Source organism: Arachis stenosperma, chromosome 2, assembly GCF_014773155.1.
Source record: "Arachis stenosperma cultivar V10309 chromosome 2, arast.V10309.gnm1.PFL2, whole genome shotgun sequence".
Taxonomy (NCBI): Eukaryota; Viridiplantae; Streptophyta; class Magnoliopsida; order Fabales; family Fabaceae; genus Arachis; species Arachis stenosperma.
In genome coordinates this window covers 75,856,837-75,879,263 of record NC_080378.1, presented here as the reverse complement: position 1 = coordinate 75,879,263, position 22,427 = coordinate 75,856,837, and the positions used below count along the sequence as shown (strand labels likewise).

General features: G+C 32.4%; 2 protein-coding genes and 1 long non-coding RNA gene across 5 annotated transcripts; 1 reads left to right on the top strand and 2 right to left on the bottom strand.

Moving 5' to 3' along the window:
* Positions 1-1,689: 1,689 nt before the first annotated feature.
* Positions 1,690-5,786, top strand: LOC130961373 (probable mediator of RNA polymerase II transcription subunit 26b). 3 transcript variants are annotated; one of them, XM_057887221.1, is made up of 10 exons: positions 1,690-2,060; positions 2,408-2,980; positions 3,379-3,447; positions 3,594-3,676; positions 4,115-4,167; positions 4,267-4,391; positions 4,495-4,522; positions 4,638-4,942; positions 5,021-5,111; positions 5,359-5,786. In XM_057887221.1, exons 2-10 carry the CDS (start codon positions 2,513-2,515, stop codon positions 5,481-5,483), a joined length of 1,347 nt encoding a protein of 448 aa, XP_057743204.1. In that variant the 5' UTR covers positions 1,690-2,060; positions 2,408-2,512; the 3' UTR covers positions 5,484-5,786. The 3 variants fall into 3 exon arrangements, with proteins under 3 accessions (XP_057743204.1, XP_057743203.1, XP_057743205.1); XM_057887222.1 differs by having other exon boundaries at positions 1,705-1,904; XM_057887220.1 differs by having other exon boundaries at positions 1,690-2,980.
* A 10,156-nt stretch (positions 5,787-15,942) lies between these two features.
* Positions 15,943-17,222, bottom strand: LOC130960363 (uncharacterized). Its single transcript, XR_009079076.1, has 3 exons — positions 17,139-17,222; positions 16,566-16,951; positions 15,943-16,145 (listed from the first exon to the last, which is right to left on the bottom strand). It is a non-coding gene; the product is annotated as an uncharacterized LOC130960363 (long non-coding RNA).
* Positions 17,223-20,232: 3,010 nt separating this feature from the next.
* LOC130963025 (uncharacterized) lies at positions 20,233-20,631 on the bottom strand. Its single transcript, XM_057889175.1, has one exon. The coding sequence runs from the start codon at positions 20,629-20,631 to the stop codon at positions 20,233-20,235; it is 399 nt and encodes a 132-aa protein (XP_057745158.1).
* Positions 20,632-22,427: the final 1,796 nt, after the last annotated feature.

The window sequence follows — 22,427 nt, the reverse complement described above, 5'->3', positions numbered from 1 at the left end:
GTTTGCGCTTATAAAATGGTGCATTATCCTAGTAATTCACACTTCACAATATTATTGACTCGTTGTAAAATAAATAAAAATAAAATAATTGATATTTTTGTATTATTAAGATTTTCTTCTATTATATATGATTTTTAATAGTGGTAAAATAAAAATAAAAGGAATAAAATTTTGTATTTTTATATTAGGAATAGAATTTAATATTTATTCTAATAAAATTAAATAATTAATTAGTTATAATTAATGTCTTTCAATAAATAAAAATATTTTAAAGAATTAATCAAATCAATTAATTGATATAAAAAAATAATTAATAAAATAAAAAAATAATTGATTAAATTTTAGTTGATATAATTAATTTATTATAATTGATTGAATTTAATGAATTAAAAAACAAAAAATACTCTCTTAAGAGATAATAATTTTTTAACCAAATTAATATGTATTTATTGTATTCTATGGTGCATGGACACTAACACGGACACGCACACGACACTACATGAGTACGGGATACGCCGACACGTGAATTTTAAAATCTTATAAGACACAAAGACACGTGTGTGTGTGTATATATATATATATATTATAAAGTCTTTTTTAGATAAATCGTAATGATATTTTAATATTTTATTGATATTAAAATATAAATTAAAATTTTTAATTATTTTTAATATCTTATTTTAATTATATAAAGTATTTAAAATAGTTTTTTGTTTTAATAAATAATAATATATATTATATCTAAATTTATTTCAAGAATATATGTTAAGAATAAGACTAGACACGCTGACACGTGATAGTATTTAAGTGTGTCCAAGCATGTCCGGAAAAGAATTTTTATTTTTATTAAGATACAGTTGGACACAGTAGATACGCGTATCGGACGAGTGTCGATGAATGTTGTGTCAAAAATACGCGAACATGACAACTCAACAAAGTGTCCATGCTTCATAGATTGTATTCAATTAAAATAAGTAACAAATCAAAATAACTGATATACTAGATTACAATTAACTAATTAATATAAGTTATAATAAATTATGTAATATTTAAATATCTAATCAAATCAATTAGTTGCTGTAATTAATTCATGGTAATAAATTGTTTCAATGAGTCAAGAAAAATAAATCGAAAAACATTCTCAAAAACATGTTATACGAACTTAATTATTAAGTACAAAAATCTAATTTTTATATAACATAATAGATAGAATAGATCAACCACAAATTAAAAGATTTTAACACCTTAAGGTCTCTTTTCAATTAAGTTTTAATTTAATTTAATTTGATAAACTTATCATCCTAATAATCAATTAAGATTCTATGTGTGTTATAATATTATTTAATATGCTACATTAATAAATTTTGACGTCATCAATAAAAAAATAATAAAAAAATTAATACAATTAATTTAAAATTTAAAAAAAAATTAATTAAAAAATATTTACTAATTTAAAAAATAAATGATTTTTTAAAAATAAACTTAACCATTTATTCTGTTATTTCCCCTCCCAACCACAGTCCACAGTTTTGGATCGAGCTTCAGGAATCATAACGCTCTTCCAAAAACAATACAAGAAGCCATTTTGCCTTTCTCTATCTCTCCATTTTCAAGGTGGGGTTCAACTTTTCAATATTCTCGCCTCAACTTTCTCCTAGCATCCATCCATTATTCAATATTCAATATCCATCATCATTTAAACAAAAATGACATGAATACTCCCCCACCCAAACACGCGCACACACACCCCAACCAGATGAATTAAGGATAAGTACCACAGCCACATACACATAGTTACACCACAAAATATTTACGTATATAAAATATATATCGTGTTCATATCACTTCTCACGTTTCTTCTTCGCTTTGGTCATCAACTTTTCCCTAATTACCGCTTATTTCTCGTAACCTTCGTTTTCTCGTTTTCCTTTGAAATTTAATTCATTTATTTATATTTTAATAAACCAGAGCAAGGTTGTCTTTGCTTCTTTGTGGAGGTTTTAGGCTAACGCCAGAACCCGAACCAGCAACAGCAAACAACACAAGACATACGTTTTGTTGTATGTATTTTAATATTAATATTAATATTAATATATTAATAATAATCATATAATATTTAATCTGTCTGTTTCTGAGTTGTTGCCGCAATCCACAATCCCTTCCCTCTCCTATCCATTCCTCAAATCAAATCCCATTCTTTGCCGCAACGCAACACCAACAAAAATTGAAATTCAAGACTAAACTATAAAAATTTTCATCTACAAGCATTGATTTGATTTGATTTGATTTTATTTGATTTTGATCATCGACCGAAAAGATTCATTTAAAGAAAAAACATTAATAATAATAATAATTCGACGACCTTAATCCAAAATCAATCTAATACCTTCCAATTCTTCCGATCCAGAATATTAATGGCATCATCACATTCTCAATTCTGAGACTATTTGGCGATTCGTCGATTGAGTTCTTTTTTAAATCCTTGGATCCAGTGTCGATCTTCGTGACGACGATGAACTCAGCGGCGTCACAGGATCACTGGAGGAGTTACTTCAGGAAGGCGAATTCCGACATATTCAGCATCATTGACAACGCCATCACGGTGGCCGCTTCCGATTGCCCGAAGGAATTCAGGCTTCGCCGTGACGCCATTGCCGAGCTCCTCTTCTCCTGTAGGCTCGCGCGGTGCCGTGGATGTGACCGAGTGGAGCTCGCCGTCGATGGAGGCAGCGGCAAAGATGATTGTGGTGGTGGCGGCGGCGGCGGCCGCAAGAGCGGTGAGTCCGAGGTCGAGACGGGTGGGAGTAAAGAGAGCAAAGTCAACAGCAGCAGAGATGATAGGGGAGAGGTGAATGTTCAGATCGTGAGCAATTACAGCTATGGGGAAGCAGAAGCCTTGACGGATGAGATTGAAGAACAGTCTCTGTATGCTGATGAGGTCTTCAGGATCAGACAGGTTTTGCTTAATTCTCAAGAAGAGGTATATATATGAATGATCTTTTAATTATTACTTCAATTATTGCTCCTATGTTATGTAATTTACTTGGATAATTTTTATGACAATCACTGAAGTATGAATTTTTGACCTAAACGAATAGAAACGATAAAGGCTAATTTGGGTGACTATGGCAGCAAGGCCACTCTTGACCCTAGCTTTCTGTGCTTTTCTTTTATTTGTGGTTATGATTAACATCAATTATTAATTCTGTGTCATTCAATGTAATTGAATGATGTTTATGAGAGTTATTGGAATCTAAATTTCTGGCTTAATTACTGTAATGTGGTTTCATTGGATGGCAGTTAGTTCTTCCATGGAGGTACACTTCTTTGTTGTTCTTTGGTCCCTGATTTGATGGTGGTTTCTTTGTGTTGGAACAGTCTGATTCAGTAATATTCGAGTCATTGCGGAGGCTTCAGCTGATGGAGCTCACTGTGGATCTTCTGAAGGTTTGGATTTGATTGAATAATTCCTTTACTTCCATTCAGTGGGCATTCCATTTATGTCATGGATTTTGCAGGCTGCTTTTTTATTTTTTTTCCGTTCTGCCATTTTCATCAAGTTCTCTTATTTTTGGAATGGGTAAATCTGCCAGGCCACTGAGATTGGTAAGGCTGTCACTCCTCTTCGAAAGCACGGCTCGAGGGATATTCGCCAACTTGCACGGACACTTATTGAGTATGGATTCGTTCCACTATATTTTCTTGGCATGTTTAGGGTCATTTAGTAGATGAAAATTGAGCCTGTTTCTCTTCATATGAATGGGTTAAAGAGAAGTCTTCAAACTGGTTTCTTCCATACCAATTAGTGGATTCCTTTTACGTGTTATATTGTTTGGGAATATGAAGGAAAATCACTACACTTTTCACTTTTTCCATGCTTAATCTCTAGGTACTTTTGGCTTGTATTTAGCTTTAAGTTCTCGGTCAATCATGTGTTTCTATTCTCAAATTTAATCTTCATTTATGTCTAATGAGGATCTGGAGATAGGTGGCTAAATAGCCGTGATAACTAATCTCGGTTCTATTTAAATCATTCTTATATTGTAACATCTCATCCACTTATTTTGCATTTATGAAGGAAGCTAACATTCTAGATATTGATTTAAAATTGTAGTGGCTGGAAAGTTATGGTGGATGAGTGGGTCAAGGCTACCACACCTATCACAGGTATTGAAAATCTATCTGCCTTTATGTCGTCCTCAATATCCTCCTTCGGTGATTTCTAGATTAATTCATCTTTAAAATTTCATTAATAAATATTTGCAGGTTCAGAAGGTACCCCAGATTCAGTAAAGCCGTCTACAGTTGATGAGGAAGAAGGGCTTCCATCACCTCCCATGGATGAAGGGGCTTTCTTTGCCACTCAAGCTGGTTCAATGGAACTCTCCCAGGTACTTACCCGTCTTTTTTCCTCTGTTTATCGTTTATAGTTTGGCAGGGTTTTGATAATTTGCGACTGACTTCAACTTACTATCGGTCGGATGATATGCAAAGTTCTTTGATGGCATGGATGATTATGGAAGTGAGTTACCTTTGCCGTTTCTCATGCTTAGTCTAGCTTGCTTTTGCTCTACGGTTCTTTATTTGAATTCCCCACTTCTTAAGATTGACGATTATGAATGGAAACGATATTTCAGATCCTCAACAGAGTGGGGAATTCATCAAGAACCGTGAAAGTGGCAGAAGGGCATCGCTGGATAATCAACATATTGTAGAGATGAAAATTCAGGTTTCAGCCAATGACACAAACACGGACATTAAGGGTCAGCAAGCCATGAAACATGAGAGTACCGTGAAGCTAACTAAGCTGGTAAACACTGATTCTGGCCCTGGCAGGCCGCCAAAAACTACCATGCAGATAAAAGGGACAGTGAAACAGAAGATGCCTCAAAAGATAGAGACAAGTGTCATCCCAAAGCAGCCTCAGGCTAGTAATCAGGATGTAAGGAAAACAATATCATAGGTCATCAAATTTGTCTTTTTGAAAATTTTTTTCTAACATTCATGACTACTCTATCAGAAATCCAAGCCTTCGGATGACTCTTCATTGAAAGTGAAGCTAGAAGCCGCTAAGAGAAAACTTCAGGAGCGGTATCAACAAGCTGAAAATGGTTTGTAATTCCTCTACCAATAATTATTTTCCATTTTCTCTCTAATCTTAATGATTCGAATTCATGACCAGTCCGATAGATTTTAATTTTATAGAGAATCTATCCTTTGGCTGATCAATGTATGGAAACATGAGTTTGAGTTAATTTAATTTTAATTTATTGGGTAACATTAATCAATGTTCATAATGTATCTCAGTCTCAGTTCATTGATAGACTGATTAGTTTGCCTTTTCATTCTCACTTGAAGCTAAGAGGCAGCGAACAGTACAGGTTATGGAGTTGCACGACCTGCCCAAGCAAGCGGTTGCACACCGGAATCCACATGTGAAGCCTGGAATGCATAAGAGGAAATTGAATAACGGACGAAGATAGTGATCTGCATAATGGGGAACCTGCATTTTTTGTTATAAGCTTCTCCCGTTCAAAAAATAAGGAGGAAGAAGAGCTCTATGTATGTAAGCTTTGACCATTTGAAATCACAATTCAGGTTTACCATATTCTTACTTGTACAGAGAGCCGTTTTGAATCTCTGATCTGATTGAGAGGGAAGTAAACTCTGAAAAACAGTTTATTTCCTAAGTTAAAGGTGTTGAGTATATATAGAAATTTTGTTTATCCGGGGATTGGATTTGGAGGAGGCACTCTTTGGCAATAAAATGAGGATGACTATGTTCACTCTTTGGCACCATCTTTTACACTCACATGGTTGGTTATTTAGCTGTAACGCCTGTAAGAGAACAAAAAGTGTTTGAAAGTGAGGGAAGCAAGTGTGATTCCTTTAAGTTAGGATTAATGCGTAAATCATTATGATTTTTATAGTTTTCAGTGAGTTAAAATAGTTTATATAAAGGTAGAGTTTATGGTGTCTATAGCTATAATTATTACGGTGGCTAAACAAATTTATCCGTACTTAAAAAGTGTTGCTAAATTAAAGTTACATTTTTTTATATTTTGATAGTATTTTTATTTTTATATTTCAAATTAATAAGCAACGCTTTTTAAGTGTTATAAAAGTCGTATAGCATGCGTACTATGGGAGAGAGAATTAATCCTTAAAGACGTATGATCAATATCATGTTATTTTTAAACTTTTTTTTTAGTAAAGCATCGTTTTTGTCTCCAACGTTTGGGGTAAATCCTATTTGTGTTTCTAACGTTTAAATCGTCCTATTTGTATCCCTAACGTTTATAAAAGTGATTCAATGTTATTCTACTATCAATTATATTAACAAATCAGATTATATTTTTCAATTATTCTCACTTGGATGTATTCATTCTCAATTAAGTCTCACTTGAATGTGTTCGATTTTAATATTATACCCATTATTTGTGTTTAGATTCAATTATATCCCTAGAAAAGTGAATTTTATAAATGTTGTAGGAATTAGTTTCAACTTTTGATGAGTTATTTTTCGAAGTGGATCATTGATTCTATTCTAGACATTTGTATTCTAACTTCAAGAAAAGATTTTTAAAACTCAAACTAAAGCGTTCATGATGTGTAATTGATGGCAAGATAGCATTGAATCACTTTACAAACGTTAGGGATACAAATAAGACGATTTAAACGTTAGGGACACAAATAGGATTTACCCCAAACGTTGGAGACAAAAACGATACTTTATCCTCTTTTTTTTTGTTTTTATAATTAAATAATATATAAAGAATTAATTTATAATTACAATTAGATAAAAATTATTTAGCAATTATTAAAAAAATTTAAAAATTAAGTTTTGTTATGGGACCATTTAATGGTCTAAACATTCTGCAACCATTGAATCCGGTGTCTAGTAACATATAACAAAGTTTGAAGTATTTTTAGAGAATTTACCCCTAGACCCCAGTGGCCTAATATGAAAAAGTTCTCAACAAACTTGTCCCAAGTTAGTTATTTGAGAGACTAGTGACAATGCGTCTTGTATGTTCGTGGATAGTGACCATGCATTGGCTTAATAGGTTTTTCTATGACTAAATACTCTACTACTATTTTTTTGTTCGTTTATTTAATCTGTACAAGATTATGATTTGCAAGGATCATTCCACTAAATTCAAGAGATTTGGCTAATGTGGTTTTCACACTGATACAGAAGATAGAATTCGTATCTTTATCGTATAAGAGATCATCATCCATTTATCTATTTATCCAAAAAGAACCTAGAGTTGTCACAATAGTTTCTTAACAATTTACAACTCTATATTGGAGGTTTTTTTGGTGGGAAAGAATATTAGGGAGCTTTAAGCACCATGATATGATGTTATATTAAAAAGATTATGTGGGTTGAAATTACTTTTTTGTGGAAAACAATTATTTTTTCTCTAAAACCTTGTTTAAGAAAATGAATATCCTAAATTTGTACTGAAATTGTAGTTAGTTCTAGAATAAAGAAGTATTGGTTGATTACATGTGTTTATTAAAATTTTTGCACACTTACGATTCTTTTTTTTTTTTTTCATTATCATTTTCTCTAATAAATTTAGAGTGAATCTCTCCTCTCTTACCATGGCTGCTATTTTAGAGTTTCTTTGAACCCACTTCTTGCACTGTTTCTGTCAAGCTTTCAGTATCAACATTTGTCTTCTTTATTTCTGTTCTTTCTTCTGCTTCTGTCATTATTGCCACTTTCCGAACTCTTTCATTTTGTTTGGTGGTTACCGCCATTATTTTTTGCTTCAACTATTTATGGTCCCAAATTTTGAACTCGCACATAAGGCCTAGATGACACATGAAAGGTACACAGGCACCAACTGTCCGGTCAAGGCCGACTAATCCCTACAATACTAGTAACCACGTGATATCTACATTCTTATAGTTAAAGAGCGCATTTCTTGTTTTTCAAATATAAACTTTTATGGGCCAAAATCAGAAATTGTGAAAGAAGTTACGGATGCATTTTCAGCCACAAAAAGGAATATTCTAATATGGAACTTCAAGATCCAACAGATACTTTTTCCGTTATAGACAAAGCCCTCTATATTTCGCAGTCAGAAGTTTTGCCAACATGTGATACTTTTCGTTATGCTCTCTCCTCCATATACGGAGCTTTCTTCAATAAGTCTGGTGTTTTATGATCTAAAATTCTTTATAAATCATGATTATTGGATTTTTAAACCGATGGCTAAGATTTAAAACTTTTAATAATAATATAATAATTATATTTATATTTAAATATTTTTACAAATAACTTTATTTTAAAATTTTATTTTTGTCCTTTGTCTCCTTTTTCTGTTATTTTTTTTCATCACCTCTCTTGTCGTTACCGCTGACGTTGCTGAAAGAAGAAATGTAACTGTTACGAGGAGCCACCGTCGTCGTCATCTTCACGAGCTGCCTTTGCATGCATCGTCATTGCTGTCGTACATCCGCGTCTTACCGTCACTATCTGTGAAGTTGCGAGGCCGTTGCCGTTCGCCACTTCCAGTGTCGCCGCCAAGTCAAGAACGAACGAGAGGAAAAGAGCTCCGTCACTGTTGGGTAGCAGTGGTCAGAGCCGCCGTTAATGAGTCCGCCGGAGCTTCTGTCTGAGGAAATAATAATCGGTTCTAATATATGTTGGTGGTGTAGTAGTAAGTATGATGATAGTAATGGTGATTGTTAGAAGATGTGAAAAGAGAAAGAAGATGAAGATATTTATGTAATTTACTATTTTATTTTATAACTTTTTTTTATTTAGACCACCAATAATCTAAATATACTTTTTTTAACTAAGACAAATTTATTATTTTTTTTCAAGACAATAGATGTATTTCATTCAAACAAAAGGAAAGAAATAAAAATATCTAAAATCGGACGTCAAAGACAAAAGAAGGATGGCATTCCCAATATACAAATTGAAACTTAAATAGGAAAGAACAAGAAGTGAGCGAGAACTTAGGCCACATAAACTTTTTGCAAGAATTTATCAATTGAACTTTTAAATTTCTTCTAGTGTCAATATTTTGCCTTCAAAAATCTATTTGTTGCAACTAGTCCATATGCTCAAGGTCAAACACGCTACCAAACTTTTTCATTTCTTTCCGTGGCTATCGCCGTTAAGACAAATCCATTGTTCACATGGTTAAAACTTGTATCTCTTTATTCACAAAGAAAAGTAATGTTTGCCAAATAAAAACTAAAGATAACACACATTCTAACCAGAGACGGACTGAGATGGTGGAGACTGGAAACTGAAGAGAGGGCACTTGTCTCCATAAATATTTTATAAAATAATTAATAAATATATATAGTTATATATATTTGTCTTATTAGATTATGTTTTCTTAAAAAATAAATAAATTAATCAACAAATAATTATAATTAATTTCACTATACTGACAAATTAGTTAATAATCTTGTTAAAACTTAATTTTATAATTAAATGTAACTTTAGTTATGAGTAATATTTTTAAAATATTAGTTAACACTAAGAACATACTATTTATATATTAATATTTTTTTATTAAAATGGTCTTTTCTATAATTATTATTTTAGTAAATTTTTTTTTGTACCGTAAATATTATAAGAAATAAACATCACAATTAAGTAGGAAATAATAAATAGTTAAATAATTATTTAAGAATACATATATAAAAATAACATTTAGTCTTGTTAAAAATAAAGAGAGAATAATTATAAATTATCTTTTCATCATAATTTAAATTAAATATATTGTTTACGAGTTAATTAATTTATGTACGTATATATGTATATATGTAGGTGAAAACTCAGGTGAAGTTGACTTCACGTGAAGTTGACTTCACGTGAAGTTGATATCTGAGTGCCGTTAGATGAAAATTTAGTCAAATCAATCAAATCATCTAACAGTTCTCAAGTATCAACTTTACGTAAAGTTAACTGCACCTAAATTTTAACTATATATGTATGTATTAATGTATACTTCTAATTTTTTTTATCTCTATATATTTTTGCTCCCACCAATCAATTTTTTTGGGCCCGTCACTAATTCTGACCTTTATCAAAAACAAATAATACAAAACTAACCATCTTTAGCCATTCCAATTCAAAAGGTATGCAAATTAAAAAGAGAGAAACAGAATTCTCTGCCTAAGGCTTTTGCCATGCCTTTTTTTTATTTAACTAAAAAATACTTTATTTGCCATTTAAACAGAAATAAGAAGATTTACTAAATTTACATTACATTTTCACCATCACTGGTGCAAAAACGAATTTTGAACAGTTCGCGCAGATTTAACTTTTTATTTTTGGATGCAGTACTAGCAAAAATAAATAAATTGTTTTTCATTTTTTTTACAGTTGTTGACAACAAAAATCGAGTAGAAGAGAAAAAAGAAAAATTAACCAAGTTATTTATTCATCCGCACATTTTACACAACTTTAATACGTTTTATTTGTTTGAGTACGATTTTGTTTGTCTTTGAAAAAAAATAAAAGATATATATTCAAGATTTACCAAAAACAAAACATGAGATGGAATTTGATGCACATTAGAGTTAATAATGAGGAATTGATTGAAAAAATGTGTTGAACACTTCCCTTAAAAACAAAATCTGCGATTGACTCTCATGTACATACACTAGAGTTACTCATACAATGAAACCACTTACAGTATCAGTTACTCATGAATAGTATTTATTTTCTTTAAACAACATCGTTACTTTTAGTAAATTACCTTAAAAAGCTATTGGCATAGGAAAAAACATCAACGAAAAATATCTAAGGCAATCATTTAGAAAAAATGAAAAATCAACAAAAGCACGACATTTGGCCACAAGGGGTTAGGTAGGAGAGGTTTCTTGAACCGCAAGAATCAATGAGAATTCCCAGTTGATGACATTAACAAACTTCATGTTGCTTGATTGTATATAAATGTATTCAGGTTGAAGTGCAATTAGTATATATTAAATGTAATTGTTGTTCTTTCTTATTTTATTTTAATGATGCATTTTTCATTTAGTTGTTTACTAGTACTTTTACCCATAATACTATTACGGGAATATAAATTTTTTAAAATTACGTCAGTCCTGATATTATAGATTATGATACAAAAAAGTTATAGCATTAAAATATTTTTACAAAATGGTCGTAAGGGACAAAAATTTCCGTGGCTAAGAAGATTAGGGTCTTTATAAATAAAAACAAAATTAAATAATAATTTTTTTAGTTATTATTTTCATATGAAAGAGTTTAACTTTTTTTTAATAATTAATTTCAACAACCATTATCTAAAATCTGAAAGAATTTAATGCGTATACTTTTATATTCGATTAGGTGTTAAGTTTGTTGAATAAATAGAAATAATTAATTTTTATACTGGTTATTTAAAAATAATATTTTTTCTATATACATAAAAATATAATTAGATATTAGCATAAAAAAATTATATTGATAGGTATAAAATTAACTTAATTAAATTTTTTTAAAATAATTGAATCTTGATTATAACTTTTAATCACAATATTAGTCTTATTTTTTCTAAATTATATGGAATAAATATTTGAGGGAAAAAAGTAAAAATATAGATTAGAAAGATAAAAAGTAAAAATTTAAAGTGACTACTCCAATGAAAATTTTATGATTGTCATCATGTGAAGATATTTTATTTTGACCATTGGATGATAGATTGTAGGGCTTGATTTTATTTGAAGTAAAAGTGTTACCTTTATTTAAAGTGTTGCTAAACAAATAAGTTACACTTTTTAAACAAAGATTATCATGAAAAGATGTTTTTGGCATCTTCATGGGAGTAGTTGCCAAAATTTAAAACTAAATAAAAAAATATGTATATAATAATATTTTTTATTTAAATTATATTTGTTGTTAATTTTATTTTTTGTAGAACAGAAAAGTAGAAAAAAATAGAGAATGAGAGAAAAAAGAGAGAAAGATAAAGAATAAGAATAAGAGAGAGAGTTTGTTAATTTTTGAAGTTAAGAAAAAAAATTTATTTTAATTATAATGAAAAAATATTTGATGACACATTTTAATTTGTCTAAGAGTTATGCTACACATATAAGTTCTTTTGGCTTACAAGTCTTATAAGTTGGGCCAAGTCTAACAAAAACTACATTCACCACTGGAGCATGATAACACGTGCGTCAATCAACCGTTTCCAAAGCGCGCTTTCACTCACCATTATGGAAAATATTTCTTCTTCTTCACATTTCTCCTTCTCCTCCTCTTCCGTCTTTTTCTTCTCCTTCTTTTTTGCGTTTCTCCTCCTTTTTCTTCACGTGTTTCATCTTCATAGTTGTTTTTTATTATTGTTGTTGTTGCTGCATTTTTTTCCTCCTCCTCTTTCTATTAAATTTGCAACATTATGTATTTTTTTCTTCTTTGTTTGATTTTTTCTCTCAAGAAGAATTATAAGAAAATGAAATAAGAATATGAGATAGAAGAAGCAGTAGAAGATGAAGAGGAGGAGGATGAAGAGTTTTGAATTATGCAGAACTTATCAGAGTAAGAATACATCCAAAAATTCTTAAAATACACCTAAATATCTTCGTGTTACATCCAAATTGTTGCAAAATCAGAAAAATATTTTCTCTAATGCTGCGTTTTTTCTTCTTCTTTTTTTCCTTATTTCTTTCTTTCTTTTAGTTAAATGAATGTAGGTTCATCATCTTCCAAGTAATTCTGTAGCATTATGTGTTTCTTCTTTTTCTTTGTTTAATTTTTTGTTTTTATTCTTATTAAGAGAGTAAAACAAGAAGAAACTTGAGAAGGTAAAATAAAAAAGAAAAGATGAATAAGAAAAAAAGAAGAAGATGGTGATGATGATAAAGAAAAAAGAAGAAACAGTAGAAGATGATAAGGAGGAAGAGGAAGAGTTTTGAATTATGCAGAACTTATCAGAATAAAAATACACCCAAATATCTTCGTGTTACACTCAAATATCTTCGTGCTACACCTAAATTTGCTGTAGAAAAATGTTTCCTCTAATGCTATATTTTTTCTTCTAAATTGAACCACACCTTAGCCACTTGATTAGATTCAAAATAATAATCAATTTCGTTCTGGTTCAATTGAAAATTTGAACCTGAATTATTTGTTATCTTCAACAACGAGATAACTGATGAGGAAGGAAAAAGAGATAAAGAAAAGAGGAGAAGAAATTTCAATAAAAAATGGAGAAAGAGGTGGTGTTGATGACAACGATAACGAGAAAGAAAAATTACGAAGAGGCACGAAGAAAAACGTGAATACGCGTAAATATAAATGACTTGTATAACTTGTATGTGAAAATACTTGTATGTGGAGAATAACTCTTTGTCAAATTACTAATAATTATAAATTATATAAAGTGGGAAGGATAGAGAGAAAAGAAAAAAAAGAGAGTGGTAGATAAGAAAATATAAGAAGAATGTATACTAATTCTAGAGAAATATTTTTTCTAAATTTTAATAAGAGAGTGTCATATGACACATTTTAGTTATTAAATTAGTTAGTAATATATAAATATATTATATAATATAGTTATATTTCAATTTTAGTATTTTAATTTTAATTTTAATTTAATTTAAATACAATTAGAGAATGTCATGTTGTATATTTTGATTGTCAAATTTGTAATTAGTTATTGATAATGATATATATAAGAGAGATAGAGTAAGTGAAGGAATGAGAGAGATAAAAAAATGGAAGAAAGAAAAAGGGAGAACTCTTTAATTTTAGAGAAAAAAATTTAATTTTAATTACAATGAGAATGACATATGACATATTTTAGTTGTAAAATTAATAATATATAATAGATATATATATGATGGTTTTGAACAATGAACATCAAAGTGAATTAATCAATTGAACTAGGAACTAAAAGACAAATCAAGTTCAGACCTTAAGCCAAACCCGTAGATGAAACAGAAAAGCACCCAACAACTAGTGAATTAGACCAAAATGAACACCATCATTTTTTGAACTAAGATAAAAAAAGTCATCTTGGGTTAAAAAAAAATAAGGAACCAATTCTATATGCAACTAATCACAATCAACTCTTTAAAAAATTCTGATTTTAAAATTTCAAACATTTAAAACATGCGCCCTTTATATTCTTCTCTTTTTCCCTTGCGTGTCTTCTTCTTTTTAATAATGCGGCCAACTTCTTCTTCAGCTTTTTCTTTTCTTATTTTATTTTAATAATGCATTTTCCGTTTAGTGATTGATATATATTGTCTTCTTCTTTTTTTTTATTTTATTTTAATAATTTATTTTTCATTTAGTAGTTTATATATATATATATGATGGTTCTGAAAATCAAAGTGAATTAATCAGTTGGATTAGGAATCAAAAGGCATATCAAGTTCGGTCCTTAAACAAAAACCAATATATATATATATGATGGTTCTGAAAATCAAAGTGAATTAATCAGTTGAATTAGGAATCAAAAGGCATATCAAGTTCGGTCCTTAAACAAAAACCCATAGACGAACCAAAAGATCACCCAACAATTAGTGAATAAGATCAAAAAGAAATACGGTCGTCTTTTGAATTAAGACCAAAACAAAGTCATCTTGCGTAAGAAAATAAAAAGTATAGGAACCAACTCTACATGTAGCCAACCACAACCAATTTAAAAAAAAAAAAAATCTAATTTTAAAATTTTAAACATCAAACACGCGCTATTCTTCTTCTTCTTTTTCTTTCCAAAGTCACAATGGAAGCATTCTTTGCGCCATCACTACAACCTTGGTTCTTCTTCTTCTTCTTCTTTTTTCCATAGTCACAATAGAAACAATCTCTACTGCTGACACTACAACCTTGGTACACCAATCCTCTCGCAACTCCTATAAAAGTGGAAGTACTGTGTTTGTGTTTTTCCAACCACGTTTTGAATTGACGTTCCCTCCAACGAGAAAAGAGAAAAAAAAGAAGTCAAAGTACGAACGTAATTGTGTGTGGCGGACAGTGTCATTTTGCGTTTCTTTTTTCTGTGGTATGCATTGGTGGCACTACAAGAAAAACTATTTTTAGCGGCCATTTATTTTATTTTTAGCAACAATAAAAATAGTCACTAATACATTTACCGGCAATTAGACATTAGCCATCTTATACTTTGTCGCTAAAAGGTTTTAGCGGCAATTATAACATTTGCCGGTAAAGACCATTTTAATGGCCGCAAAAAGTATATAACTTTTAGCAGCTATTTTCTTGGCAATTTATATGGCCACCGAAAGTAATTCTAAAATTGTAATATTATTCATTTTTAGTGGCCATTACTATTGTCGCCAAAACTCATTTTACCGACAATTATATGGCCACTAAAAATAATTCTAAAATTGTAATATTATTCACTTTTAGTTGCCATTACTATTGCCGCTAAAATCTTAAGAGTTTTTTTTCGTTATATTATACTCATTTTCTTAGAAGTAACGAACTATCTTTTTTCTAGAATTCAGTATATATTTTTGCCAATAGTAATTATTATGCATAATATAAATATACTGAAATTAATTATTAAAAAATGAGATATTTCATTAAATTCAAAATATTAATACACAAATTTCTCTTGAAAAGTAATAAACCATGTTACAAATCTAAACAATAAAAAAATACTACAAGCTTATAACTATATTACATCAATGTAGCAATATAAGTGTTAACAATGATCTAAAATTGTATCTTTAAAAGTAGCCTACTAACTTTTGTTTTTAGCAATTAATCTAAGAATTTAAAAATATATGAAGAAGGAAAACCATGAATCATGAATATACTAAAAAATCCAAAATTATAAACCTGCTAACAAAGTGAATTAGCGAATAATCAAAATAGTGTCATAAAATATTGAGTAAACAGAAGAGCTTCATAGTCATCAATTCATTGGAAAGGTCATAATGTTGTTCACAATGCCAACAACCACAATCAACAAACTTGATTTTCTCAGCGCCAAACACCTAACTCGATTGCAATTCTTCGTCCTTGTTTGATAATTTGTTGAAGGAAGCAGTTGAGAGCTTTTTAGTGTTGTTTAACTGCTCACAAAGATCGTCAAGCTTCTACTGCATGCTTGATAGCTATGTACTTGTGTATCTTCTGTACTTGAAAAAATGGTCCTTGTACCCTTTCTTAGAGAATAACTTTACTGTGAGAAGCAAAAAAGCTAGTGTAAGAGCTAAAAACTTTTGAATTTAATCTTTTATTAGCCTGCAACATTCCAAACCAATCTTCTTAGCTATGGTTTGATCTTTCATAAGACAAATCCAATCTTTCAAACCAACAGCTCAAAATCCTAAATCTCCTTTAAATATGAAATTAATTGTTCCTAGGCTTGCAACAATCTAGCAATGCTAAGAGAAGATACATAGAAATCTATGAAAAACAAAGGAGGTAGGATACTTTCTGCACCATTAAGACCTCAGTGGTTTGGTGGTCTCCAAATTTTTTTTGAAAATATGCATGAGGGACAAGTGATACCAATCAATAATTCAATAGAAGAGTACATAATATTGTGATTGGTGAAATCATGTCAGAAAAATCCACTGGCATCTAAATGTGTTCTTACCTTTGCAACTGTAAGTCCAATGGGACATGGACAATGTGGGGATCGAGTGGCGAACACTCCCATTCTTCCTCCTTTAAGTCTTAGAACTCTCACCTATCCATCCACTAGTTCATATGAAAAATATCTCTAGAGGATAAAATGAGGCAAGAAGATGCTACATAGATAAGACATTAATACTAGAGCTAATAACCTTTGCCTTAAACCCTGGTTGAGATGGATGCTTCCGTGGTTTCTTAAGATCTGTATTTAAATGAAATACATATAAAACCCAGTAGTGAGAATATTCAACTTGACCCTCAAGAGACACTGGCGAAACACGAGTGGCATTAAAAACCAAACAGGCTCTAACAAGTGGTACAAGTAACGGTTGCCTCGTTATCCCATTCCTACACTAGTATGAAGGAATATTTCATTAATCATGAATGTGGCATTAAATAAGGAATTTATCAATGTGCAGGTTACCTACTGAATAAGTGTAGGAAAAATTTAATATTAATGATGCACCTAACTACCTAAGGATCTTAGTGATCAAATTTTGAAATTAAGAACTATTGAATAAACATTATTCATTACCTCGTAGAGAAGCATGAGCAGATGGTACCAATCGGTGCCATAGGGTAATATGTCAGCTTCAGATTTTCAGATTTACATTTTGATAGTTCTTTTCTCAAGGTCTGCAAACACTTGAGCAAATGAATCAGAAAAAGAACTAAGGAGGGAAAAAATAAAAGAAGAGGTAAAAAACTAAACTTGATGCAGTAGCGAGTGTCTAGTGCCAATTGAGACATGATTGAAGAGCAAATAACCAACCAAGTTAATACTAAGTTAATGAAAATGAATGAAGAATAGGAGTGTTGAAAGAAGGGTAACATGTTGAGCCCTAATTCTCCCTTGCCTTTCAGAGGCACATTTATCTTAGGAAGACTTGAGAGATACCTCTAGCTCAAGAATCTTGGACTTCAAATGTAAGAACCAGAAATAATTAACGATTAATTAACGTAAAATAATAATAAATTAATTGTCCAAAATAGGTTTCAAAAATTTAGAATGTTAATTAAAAAATTTAAATACGATATTTGGGTTCAATAAATTTTTCTGAGTTGAAAAATATAATTTTCTTCAGAAAATTGCGTAAAAATGCATACAGGTAAATAAATCGGCAGTACCGACTTAAATCTGTTTGGTACTGTGTAAGAGCAGTAAAAATGTAGAAAAATTTAGGAAAATAATTAAAGTTAAAAATCGGACGCTAATATAAAAGGTTTGACCCAAAGTTAGGTCAAACGGGACCAAAAACACTAACGAATTGGACCGTCCCAAATTGGGCCGAAGCCCAACATATAAGACCCTTCTTTAAGCATTCAGCTCATTCAATACACCACACAACACAAATACAGCTACAACTTGAATTGAGAGAGAAAAGAGCAAGGGTTACAAAGTTACTATTCACATTCATATTTAATCGCTCATAACTCGAGCTACGGCTTCGATTCGCGTGCCATCAGCAGTTACACAAAGCTTTCATCTAATTTTTTTAGGTTAGATTTCAAAATTTCCTTTCCTTCTTGCAGCCCTAGGAAATTTGAAAATGTGGGAGTTGGTTTTGAGTGGACTTTTGTGTTTGGATTGATTAGGTGGTCTCTAAGGTTGTACTATTAGTGGTTTGTGCCCCCAAACACCATCGGAAAAGGTAAGGAAACTCTTTGCCTTGTAAATTGTGATTTTGGTAACCCTAGGTTGATTTGTGGTAATTGATATGGTTTTAGTTGAAGTTCTTGCAATTGTTGGAGTTGATTTGGAGCTTTGAATGTGAGATTGGTGATTTGTTGGGATTGAAAGCTTGTTTGGACTCAAAGTAATGTTTTGTGCATATTGAAAATCAGCCAAGATATGGTTTCGGATTCCTCTATGTAATACATAATATTTCTAGACACTTAAGCTAGTAGACCTTAGGATAGGATTAAATTGGTTGTTAATGATTGTTGATGTATGATGATTGTGATGATTGTGATGATTTTAATGGATGATAATGTTGATTTATTACGTGAAGTGGATAATGGAGATTATGAGGATTGATAATGAATTATGAGGCTTATGGATGTTGATAAATGTGAGGAAGGTAAAATGATGGTTTATGATGTTAAATTATTGAGCTTCGAGTTTTATAAGTGGTATTTGGTGTATGAAATAGATGATAATATAGATTGCTAAGTTGTGAATTGATGAGAAGGTGTCCATATATAAATTAGGTGCATTAGAATTGTTTTGGATATGGAATAGGTTGTTTGAATTGAGAGTTTTGGCAAAATTGAGTTTTGTATTTTTTGGTAAAAATAGATTTTAGGCTAACTTTAACGGATCATATCTTGAGCTACCATCTCTGAAATTGATTAAATTTTATATCAAATTAAAGATAATTCAAAGAGCTTTAAAAGTATAGATTTTGCGAAAATCAAAATTTTGTAGAGAAAAGATATGATCATTGGAAGTTTGCATAAAAAATCTGAATTCTGTGATGTTGCAAAATTTGTGATTACTGGTTTGTGTGCGCACGCACACTGCTGTGCACATGTTCTAAACAGTGGCTATATTTTGACTTGTGTGTACACACAACTTTGTGCGCACGCACACCCTGTGATTTTTAGAAAACGTGCATATGCACACTCTAGTGCACACAAATACGCAGAGAGATGCCTACTATTGGGAGCGCTAGCACACTCTGGTGCGCACACATACCTTGCGAAATTCGTAAGTTGTGCGTACGTGATGCGTGAGCATCTTTCCTATCTTTTCCTAGTGAATTTGCATCTAATTTGTTGAGTTTAATAAAGAATTAATTATCTTTTAGCCAATATGGATGCTACTTTGAGTCTTTTGCAATTTTGTTTATTTTAGGTAGCATTCAGTTGGATTTGAGTCTTTTGCAATTTTGTTTATCGTTCGCGCGAATAGCACTTATATGAAGTGACGCGGATGCATCGGTCACGCGGACGCGTCGGTCACGTGGACGCGTCGGTCACGCGGACGCGTCGGTCACGCAGACGCTTGACATGAGTTGTGCTAGTGGCGCGAGGGCAGCCTTGCGTTTGCACAACTCTTTGTGTGAAACTCATGTTGCCAAATTTTAGGGTGATGCGTTCGCGTGGTTGACGCGATCGCGTGAATGGCCATATTTTGAAAACGACACGAACGCGTGGAGCATGCGTTCGCGTGGTAGGACTTGTGCGTCTAGCACGAGTCCAGCACAATTCCAGCTCAACTTACTGCCATACACCCATTTACGTCGATTTTACAGAGAGACACGTTTGCGTGAGTGACGCGGACGCATGGGGAGGCTATGTCGCAAACGATGCGAACGCGTTAGTGACGTGGTCGCGTGGGCGAGTTTGTGCCAAAGGCACGCCTCCAGCCACACTTTCGCGGGACTTTCTATTCAATTGTATTTTCTTCCCAACGCACATATGACGTGGACGCGTCCGCGACGCTGTCGCGTCGCATGCATTTTTTTATGCAATATGCAAATGCAGATGCAAACTATAGGCACTAGTACTAAGAAGAGTTATTAAAAAAGGGAATTAAGGAGAAGGAAAAGAACGATCATACCATGGTGGGTTGTCTCCCACCAAGCACTTTGTTTTAACGTCCTTAAGTTGGACAGTCCACTAGCTCAGTCTTCTGCTGTGGGTGGGTCTTCCAAGACGAAGATCTCTAGCTCTTTCTTTTTCGCCATCTTCTCGCCATGAAATAACTTCAAGTAATGTCCATTGACCTTTATAAGTTCAGAGCTTGAAGGATGGCTCAAGTGAAAGACTCCGTATGGCTCCGCCCTCTCTACTCGATAGGGACCGTCCCATCTGGATCTCAGCTTGCCTGGCATGAGCCGCATTCCGTAGTTGTAAAGGAGGACTAAGTCCCCAAGTTGGAACTCTCTTCTCTTGATGTTCTTATCATGTACAGCTTTCACCTTATCTTTATACAGCCTGGAGTTTTCATAAGCTTCTAGGCGAAGGTTCTCTAATTCTTGCAGTTGAAACTTCCGTTCAGCTCCAGCTTTCTCAAAGTCCATGTTGCATTCCTTTACCGCCCAGAAGGCTTTGTGTTCTAACTCAACTGGGAGATGACAGGCCTTTCTATAAACTAAGCGGAAAGAACTCATCCCGATTGGTGTCTTGTATGCTGTCCGATATGCCCAAAGCGCATCTTGGAGCCTGGTGTTCCAGTCCTTTCTATGAGGATTGACTATCTTTTGCAGTATGCGCTTTATCTCTCTGTTAGACACCTCGGCTTGCCCATTAGTCTGGGGGTGATAGGCTGTTGATACTTTATGAATTATCCCATGCCTCTTCAGTAATCATGTTAGTCTCCTGTTACAAAACTGAGTGCCTTGATCGCTCACGATTGCTCGTGGTGATCCAAAGCGACAAATAATATGGTTTCTAACAAAGGAAACAACAGTGTTAGCATCATCAATACGGGTTGGAATCGCTTCCACCCATTTAGAAACATAATCTACAGCTAACAGTATATAAAGGTGACCATTAGAATTTGGAAATGGACCTATGAAGTCAATGCCCCAAACATAAAAAATTTCACAGAAAAGCATAATTTGTTGAGGCATTTCATCCCTCTTGGATATATTACCAAATCTTTGGCAAGGAGAACAAGATTTACAAAGGTCAGCAGCATCTTTAAAAAGAGTAGGCCACCAGAATCCACAATCTAAAACTTTTCTAGCTGTTCGTTGAAGGCCAAAATGTCCTCCACTCTCAGATGAGTGGCAGGCCTCTAAAATGGGCTGGATTTCTGATTGAGGTACACGCCGTCTAATTACCTAGTCAGCACCACACCTCTATAGATATGGATCATCCCATATATAATATTTGGACTCACTTTTCAGCTTGTCTCTCTGATGCTTAGTAAAATCGGGAGAAAAAGTGTGGCTAACTAAATAATTAGCTATAGGTGCATACCTAGGAACTACTTCAGATACTGCCTGTAAGCTATCAAATGGAAAAGTATCGTTGATAGGAATGGAGTCATCTTTAATGTGCTCAAGGCGACTCAAGTGGTCTGCCACTAAATTTTGGTTACCACTTCTATCCTTAATTTCTAAATCAAATTCTTGCAGCAATAGTATCCAACGTATTAGCCTTGGTTTAGACTCCTTTTTAGCTAATAAATATTTTATAGCTGCATGGTCTGAGTAAACTACTACCTTAGTACCAAGTAAATAGGCTCAGAATTTATCCAGAGCGAAAACAATAGCTAGAAGCTCTTTTTCAGTAGTAGTGTAATTAGATTGAGCAGCATCTAAAGTCTTAGATGCATAAGCAATTACAAAAGGGTCGTTACCTTTATGCTGAGCTAGTGCTGCTCCTACTGCATGATTGGAGGCATCGCACATGATTTCAAATGGTTGACTCCAGTCTGGTCCCCTCACAATCAGAGCTTAAGTCAGGGCGGTCGTTAGCTTATCAAACACCTGTTTGCAATCCTTACTGAACTTGAACTCAATATCTTTCTGCAATAGTCTGGATAAGGGTAGTGCTACCTTACTGAAGTCCTTAATGAATCTCCTGTAAAAACCTGCATGGCCAAGGAACGAATGGACTTTCCTCACAGAGAGGGGTAAGGTAAACTAGAAATAACATCCACCTTTGCTGGGTCTACAGAGATACCAGTATCAAAAACAACATGTCCTAGAACAATTCCTTGTTTCACCATAAAATGACACTTTTCAAAATTTAAAACAAGATTTAAACTAACACACCTGTCCAATACTCTAGATAAACTATCCAAGCAAAGGCTAAATGAATCACCATATACGCTAAAGTCATCCATAAAAACTTCTATACAGGTCTC